The sequence below is a fragment of the Hipposideros armiger genome, unplaced genomic scaffold (assembly GCF_001890085.2).
Source record: "Hipposideros armiger isolate ML-2016 unplaced genomic scaffold, ASM189008v1 scaffold_553, whole genome shotgun sequence".
NCBI lineage: Eukaryota > Metazoa > Chordata > Mammalia > Chiroptera > Hipposideridae > Hipposideros > Hipposideros armiger.
The window spans coordinates 712,186-720,237 of NW_017731903.1; the positions used below are offsets into that span (position 1 = coordinate 712,186).

General features: G+C 52.8%; 1 protein-coding gene across 2 annotated transcripts; it reads right to left on the reverse strand.

The window, feature by feature from the left end:
- Nucleotides 1-312: 312 nt before the first annotated feature.
- PCGF1 (polycomb group ring finger 1) lies at nucleotides 313-2,654 on the reverse strand. 2 transcript variants are annotated; one of them, XM_019623524.1, is made up of 9 exons: nucleotides 2,467-2,654; nucleotides 1,933-2,038; nucleotides 1,623-1,775; nucleotides 1,395-1,466; nucleotides 1,163-1,268; nucleotides 951-984; nucleotides 770-856; nucleotides 553-633; nucleotides 313-451 (listed from the first exon to the last, which is right to left on the reverse strand). In XM_019623524.1, the coding sequence occupies exons 1-9, from the start codon at nucleotides 2,557-2,559 to the stop codon at nucleotides 404-406; spliced, it is 780 nt and encodes a 259-aa protein (XP_019479069.1). In that variant the 5' UTR covers nucleotides 2,560-2,654; the 3' UTR covers nucleotides 313-403. The 2 variants fall into 2 exon arrangements, with proteins under 2 accessions (XP_019479069.1, XP_019479068.1); XM_019623523.1 differs by lacking the exon at nucleotides 2,467-2,654 and adding an exon at nucleotides 2,233-2,444.
- Between the last annotated feature and the right edge of the window lie 5,398 nt (nucleotides 2,655-8,052).

The following is an 8,052-nucleotide window of genomic DNA, read 5'->3' on the forward strand; positions in this document are numbered from 1 at the left end:
ACCCTCACTCACCACTCTTGAATTAGGACACCTCCACTCAGGCCTGCCTCATATGTTATAACATGCAAGGATAGCGAGAGCTCCCTTCCAGAAAAACTTCCCTTCACCAAAAAGAGCTGGTGTGGGTGGCCTGGCTTCTCTTAGCTCACCTTCTGGGTTTTACATGTGTAGGGTCCTCTACCTCTCTCCTTTAGTCATTCACTGAGGGACCTCCTTCTTGATGGCACTCAGGGGATTTCTGAGGGAAGCAGTACACAGGAAAAGCACGAGTGTGTGGTAGGACGAGGAGGAAGAAAAAAGATGCTTTTTTTGAAAGTTTTTATTTCAAAAAATAAAGCTGCAGTTAATTTCACATAAATATCTGGGGAGGGACGGGCAGAGGAACGGGGCAGGGACTTGGCCCCTACCTCCTCTTCTCTTTCACACTGTATTGTAAAAGCAAAGGGGATGGCTAAGGAGACAAAAGGGGAAGAAGCAGTCAGTGCAAGCATTCTTACCCAGAAGGCCCTCTCGGCCCACCGCTGCCCTGGGGACTGCCTTGGCCTGGCTCACCTTGCCGAACCAGCGGGACAGCCATATCTGCTTCATGGTCATATGATCAGGGAGAACTTCATTGTCAAAAAGGAGCTGCACCTAGCAGGGCGATGCGGGCATTTTTAGGAACTCTCCTCTCGCACAGGTCAAGAACTCACCTGATCTACTCTAGACTGTGGCCCTTCCTTTATAGCCCTTTCCCTCTCCCCAAAAAGCCTACTGTGGAAAGACTCACATGCTGGGGATTTAGCATCAAGCGATGACATAAGACCCTCCGGAGATGGCGAACCTCGGCTCTCACCGAACATCGGACATATTTGTTCTGGAGGTGGGGAGGAAGAGGACAAAGTGTGTGAGGGACGTGCCCTGGGGGAGGTAAGCATCCTCCGAGAGGCCCTCCCCTCATCCTCTCTCACCTGCAGAATGCTTTTATTCTTGTCTTTGCCGGAACTGGAGGGAAACAGACACAGGTTAGGGAGTCCTATCTACCCCCTGCCCCCCATCCAGAGCCAGGATATATTCTCTTCAAGAGAACAGACACTCCCTCTGCTCACCCTCTTGTTGAGCCCCTCCCTGGCTCTGAGTCATTGACACTGTCACTTCAGATAGTACAGGACCTGCCCCTCACCTCAGCCGCTCCAGGCATAGGCTCAGCTGCTCATCATATCGATAGTAATGGGCTTTAGAGTGGTCAAAGCTGCTGAAGGGAAGGCCGAGGTTGCTCAAGGCTGGCTCTAAGAAAGACAGAGTAGTGACCAGGGTGGCGCAGGTTCCATACTCCTTTTCCCCCAGAGAGCAAAACTGGGCAGGAGGAATGCTCTGGGGGCTTTACCTTACCCTCCTGCTGCCAAGGGACATACCTTCCCCGCTAGGCTGGGTGACTCGGTCCAACCCTCGGGACTGGTAAAATTCTCGAATCCGTTTCTCTTCACCTAGAAGGGAGTGGAGTATAGGAAATAAATATTAGCTCTCCCTCACGCTTTGTCAACCTCTTTAACTACATGATTCCCACCAAAACCCTTGTCACCTCAAGCTGCCACCTAACATCTGTCCTCAAGAGATCCCTCAAAGTCAGGTTGGTTACTCACTGTCTTGCAAGCCAGGCACTAGCTTGTATACAATGTCCTGCATGACCCGGTCCAGTTTGAGGTTAAGCAGTGGCTGTGTCTCATGGATCTTGATGTTGCACATGGGGCAATATTTGCTGGTTTGGAGGTACTTCACAATACAACTCTTGCAGACTGCAGGAAAAGAAAAGCAGACTCTCAGGCTCTTTGGGAATCGAGTTCTTGGGCTGGATAGGGTGCCTACGTGGTTGGGGCAGGCAGCCCAAAGGCTGTCAGCCAGGTTGGTGAGGACTAGGGCCTGGAAGAGCCAGCCAGAGTCCTGGGCACTCACAAGTATGAAGACACTCTGTGATGGTGGTAGCATCCACGAAGTAGCCAGCGCACAGGCAGCAGACGATGTGCTCATTCAGGTCTTTGATCTTTACTCGGACCTCCTCCTGCGGACACACCCTTTAGTTACCGATCACTCTCCCCAACCCCAACCTTTGAGCCTTCCCAGCCTGGGAGTCGCCTCTTTCATCAGACCCGACGGCCAAACCCCGCACCCTAAGCGGTCAGTAGAATATTAGCACCCGGAGGCTGACACTCCCCCTATGCCCAGCAGAGGGCTCCGCGCACAGCGGGGGCTCACTTCACGTGGACTCGCCGGACCTTCCTTTCCCTGGGGAGGCTGCACGACTTGGGCGGCACAATGCACAGGCGTCCTAGCACTGAGTTTGGCAACTTGACCGCAATCGCGCAGGCGCATTGGGCCCCCTGTCTCTGCGCAGGCGCACTGGGCGCCCGGCCAGCCACAGCCTGTCCACTATGCTGCCCCAGTTCGCACCGCTAGCCGACCACGGCAGTAACCCTGCCGCCCCTGCACCTCGTTCCGTAGCGGGTCCATCTTGTACACTGACTGGAGCTGGTTCCGAAGCCTCATCGCGATCGCAATCTGGCCCCCCTGAGGAGACGCCATCTTAAAGGCTGAGCCCAGCCTGCGACTTCCGGTGCCGCCTGCGGGGCGGGACTTGTCGCCCAGCAACGAGGGCTCAGGTCTTTTTGGATTCGCTGACCCTCTGTAAGGCTCCGCCCATGTCCCTTTCTCCCCGTGTGCTCACCTGAGCCCCACTGGCCCCTCCCCCTCCTCAATCCTTAATTAGGGAGTGGGGGGGCGTGGGGAGGGGTCCTATCTCTTTGACCTCCTGTAGTAATCATCACACTAGACCCTACCGAGTCTCGGAAATAACTTTTGGATCCTGCAAAAGACTTCTCCCTCCTACCCTCAAACACCCGGGGTGGGGGGTCTGCGCCCGCCAAAGCCCAGGGTCGTCCACCTCCTGTGACAGCGGCCCCACTAAAGAAGCCCCTCTGGGGCCCTCTCTTCGTAATATCTCCCTCATCAGCTGACGCGTTCGCATTACGGAGCTTCATCCCGAAGGCGGGCCTTCTCCCGGCTCCACTGCGGGAGTTTCTCGGGGCTTTGCGGAGTGTTGGGGAGGGTGGTGGGGAGGGAGGGACCCCTAGGGACTTGGTAGTGATCTTACATCCTCGCCCTGCCGCCGGGGACGGCGGCGGGGGGTGGGGGCAGGCCCTGGTTAATGATTATGATTCAATCATCGGCGCCTGCGGAGGCCTGGGACAGACTAATGCAGAGCAGATGCGAAGGAGGAGGGGAGGACGACTAGGACAGTACCGCACACGGACACGCTGAGGCAGCGAGCCCCTGCAGTGGCATAAGCCCAGCCTCGTGTTTGGGGAGGACGAAGGAACCCCGAGAGCTTGTACACCACTGTCCCTAAGTATTTTCAGTGGGATTAAAAAACAAGGATAAGTTTACAGTGAAGTGTTAATACCAAGTGCAACTGGAGATTCAAAAAGGGAGAGATCCCTGTGGAGACCCCAAAAAGCTTTCTGAAAGAAGTGGGACCATTTAGAGTGTGTGCGTAGGTGGGAGGGGGTGGGGGGTGGGGAATAAGAGGTGTTATGGAAATAGAAAAGAGCGGCAGAGTGGAGGGGAGTGACCGGAGAGGGACAGGAAGTAGGCCAAGGTGTGAATTCGAAGAGTATTAGTATTAGAAGCAAGGCCTTATGGAGTTGGGACTTTTAGACTGTGAGCAATAGGGAGCTAACAGACTTGAATGGAGGGAGTTACCCTATGAAAGAAACATTTTTGTTCATTTATCTTCAGAGTGAATTGGAGTGCAAAAGCAGCAAAAAGTTATGAGATTAATGATTTTTTAAATCAAATACTTCTCACTACAGACGCTGCTTACCTCCTTGGTCCAAGATGCCATCATCTCTCCTTCGGATGAGTACAGTGGTTTCTTGCCTGCTTTTCTTGCTTCTCTGTCGCCCCTCTTTAGCCCATACTCAACACAGCAGCTCAGAGTGATTCTGGTAAAAAATGAATAAAAAAGGATACAAGGAAAGTTTTTCGAGTTGATAGATATGTTTATTGATTGTGTTGATGGTTTCACGGGTGTATACATGTCAAAACTTATCAAATTGTACATTTTAAATATGTGCAGTTTAGTGTATGTCAGTTTTACCTTAAGAATGTTGTTAAAAAAAGAAATTTTAAAATCAGGTGTGTTAACTTTTCTGTTTAAAATTTCCAAGAGCTTCCCTTTGCAATCAGAATAAAAGGCAAAGTCCTTACAATGGTCTTCAAGGCCTTTCATGATCACTTGCAAGTCACTCAGTGTCTCCAGCCACCCTGGACCCCTCACTGTTTGTTCCACAGATATAACAGGATATATATTCCCACTGTGTCCCAAATTTGAAATGCTTAGATATCCAAATGGCTTCCTTTAGGTTTTTACTCCAAGAGGCCTTCTGTGATCATTCTAGATAAACCATAACTCCCTACCCTTTCACCACTTCTCCCTCTTCCTTGCTTTATTTTCTTTCTTAGCATTTATTATTATTTAATATATTGTATATTTTTCTTGTTTTACACCTGCCTCCCCCACTAAAATGTAAGCTTCTCAGTGGCAGGGAATTTTTGTTTTTGCTGTGTTTATATAGCTATATCTCCAATGCCAGGTGCAAAGTAGGTGTTTAATAAAAAATTTCTGGATGAACGAATGAATGAATGTAGGTGGTGGTGATGATGGCCTAGATTAGGCTTTTATCAATAGATATGGAGCTGTATATGAAACATTTCAAAGGAAAGCATAATAGGAGGAAGTGAATGAGCTTGGGAGGGGAGACTGTCCTCCAGCCTGGTGGCTGTAGCAAAGGCAGGTGCAACAGGCCAGAAGGCAAGAAAGGTGCGGGCTGGAGCACAAATGTCAGAACAAGGGATGGAGGAGGTCTCAGAAGTTCCTGGGTGGATGTAATAGATGGGACTATTGGAGTGGATGAAACCTGAGCAGATGTAGAGAGAGAAAGCTGAAGCCTGAGCTCTGAAGAATGCTCACCGTTTTCAGTGAAAGAAAAATCAATGGGGGAAAAAAAACAGCAGCAGCAATTACGAAAGTCCAAAGATATAGAATAAGGCAACATTACAGAAGCCAAAAGAAGGGACATTTCAAGAAATGGTGATCAACAAAGTAAAACATGTCAAGAGAGTCCTGGGATAATGGAGGTAGTGGGTGTGGGCACTAAAAGGGAAAAGAAAACAATTTCTCTTAAAGAGTCAAAGACTTTGTCTAGAGATAATAGAGATCTAAGACAGCTGGTGGTAGGGAGGACTAAGTTAATTAGAGAAATGATGATACAGGAGTGGGACCAACTTGAAGGAAGGACACTGCACCAACAGCAGGAAGGAAGGGAAGGCACAGACGCACAGGCTGGGGATGTGGCCTCTTCCTGTGAAGATGTAGGCTTGAAGCTCCAAAACTTGAAGAGTTGGGGGGCCACATGCATGTAGGAGGTGGTGAGATGGATCCAAAGCAGTGTGTATGGAACGTGAGGGTGCTAACACCAGAGCCCCCATCTTCAACATAAACTAGCAGGAACCATCCTTTCCAGAGAATCAGGGAATCAGCAAGGTGAAGGCAAGCAAAGAAATTCCTAGGACTGCTGTCAGAACTACAATAGATGCCCTTTGTTCTTGAAGTAGAGCACTAAAATATTTTAACTCCCTAGATGATTTGTATGTACTACTGGTTTGTAACCATTCTCCTCCAAGGATCGGTTAGGCATTCCTGGGTGACAGTGCCATCTGTACTGACCTCAAAAGGCAGTATGTACAGTAAGCAGGTCTGCATGATGCTGCCTTTTTTTGCTTCATTGATCCACTCGTTGAGTCATCTGAGGAGGATTTATTTGGCTTGGTTGGAGACACACTACTGCCCACTTTCTCCTCAGAGGCCCACCTGGTAGAGTGAAGAAAGGAACTGACAAACTCCTAACCTGCAGGCCAGCCCCCTTCAGAGGCTTTATTTACTTTGCTGTTTCCCTAGGCTCTCTGTTCACACCTGGGGGGGGGGGATCCAGCCTGTGCTATCTCTGAAGGTTTTGCCTGAACAGCATAAGTTTCAAGAATGCTAGTAGCTCCACCCCTCTGCTGCTGAGAAAGGGAGCTTGGGTTCTGTGAAGAGCTAGGGGAGGTGACAATGTCTGTTTCCTCCACCAAGATAAAAACACACCTGCCAAATATGCAGGATCCCCCACCCCTTTTCAGAAGGGCTGTTGGCAGGGTGGGGGAAGGCCTGGAGAAATGGGATGATGGAGCTAGACAACCTGATGGAGCTCGCAACCCCCGGGATGCGAGTCCTTGCACCGACGCCCGGCTAGACATATTAATGCCCACTGCCTCCCTCCCCATGGTTTACCCGCTTCAGACTGAGACTTCTGAGAACACTGAGGGGCTGGTGGCTTTGGGTGGGGAGAGAGCCCACTCCCTCTTTATCTCCCTGCCCAGATGCCCAAATATCATTCCTGTTCCCTGGAGAGAAAAGGCCCCTCACCCTGCCCCAGGCACCAGGCTGCCAGCCCATCTGCTGGGGAGAAAGGAGGGGCAGTGTCTTTCCCATTAGATCCTAGAGAATCAACTGGAAGATCCATGATCCCAGGGAGACCCATCTACTAGACTTAGAAGGCAAGTCGGCTCCCATGGGTAATGAATGGGCAGCCTGGAGCTGAGCACGGAGTGGGCTAGGGTTGAGGGGCGAGGGCTGGCACAGCCAGAAGGGGTCCTTTGGCCAACCCCTGTCGGAAGCAGGTTGAGCTGTTCATTGGTGCCAACCCGCCACGGGATGGTAGGAACACCCCCCTCCTTGCGCCCAGTCTCACCGGCTCGCAGGCGCCAGGCCCCCCCCAGGCCCGGGTGGGCCAGGGAAGGTAATGTAATTCCGTCCCAGCTAACCCGATTATGACGGCCTGCACCGGGCCGGGCGGCGGCAGGGGCGGGTCTAAGGCGCAGGGGCCCACCCAGCCAGGGGTCCCATCCCAGAGAAGGACGCAGAGTTCACACACTCCCAGCTTCTGGGTCTGTGGCCAAAGGTCACAAGGTCACCAAGCGGCTTCGGTCTTTCCCCACCTCCCTTCTCTGACACGCTCCAGGCATGGTTTTCTGAGCTTGGGTGGGGTGAAGCGTCTATGGGAAATGAGGCGGCTGGGATTCTCCGAAGGTTTCAACGATGTCCCAAGTGTTGCCTGTGGCGACTTCGTCCTCCCCCTTTGAGGGAGGCGGAGTGTGTGAGGATAGACTCCCCAGGCGCTGAGTGGCGGGGCAGAGTCTCGCGTTGGTGGTCCGCTCTCGGGGGCAGAACGTCAGCCTCAAGGTCCCACCCGCCTGAGTTGAGCCAAGGGTCCGCTTTACACGGATTTCAAAAAATCAAAATTCTAAGAAACACAGGGCACCAATTATTGGCGCTCCTGGACGGAGCTAGGAGTTCTACGGGAGAAGCCCGGAGATGCACGAGAACACTAGCCGAGAGTGGTTGTTCCCCACCCTAGCCCACCGGACGAGCCCTGCCACCACTTTCCCACACCTGTCCTTTTCCTAGGCCTCCAACTCGCCGGCGCAGTTCCCCGAGCCGCTTCCCATCGCATCCAGGAAGCCATAACGAGATTTGGTCTTCGAGGGCACTTAGGCGAGGGCCACAACGAATCCGGCAGTCGGCTGGCAGGACCCATCGGGAGGCGAACAGTGGGGGCTGTGGGAGGAGGCACCTGCGAGGAAGCGAGTGAGGCCGAGGAAGCCCAAAGGCGGAGGCCGGTGAGGATGGAGTTGCAGTGCGCATCTCGGCTGACTCAGCGCGCAGCGACCCAAGCTCTGCCCCTCCCGTGCTGAGCCTGGTTCCTAGCACCCTCGTCACCCCCCCACCCCACTCCCTCCATCCCTGCAGGCCAGTCTTCTCCGCGCTTGGCGCAAACAGGAGTCTCTTCCCCTTTAACGGGCCGGGCCCCGCCCCTGCCCTACCCCCAGTCCCCACTGCCCACCCGAGTCTGATCTGTCAGTCATTGCCCCAGCCCAAGCCGGCCAACCCTCTCCACCCCGGACTCCAGCAGAGGCCCC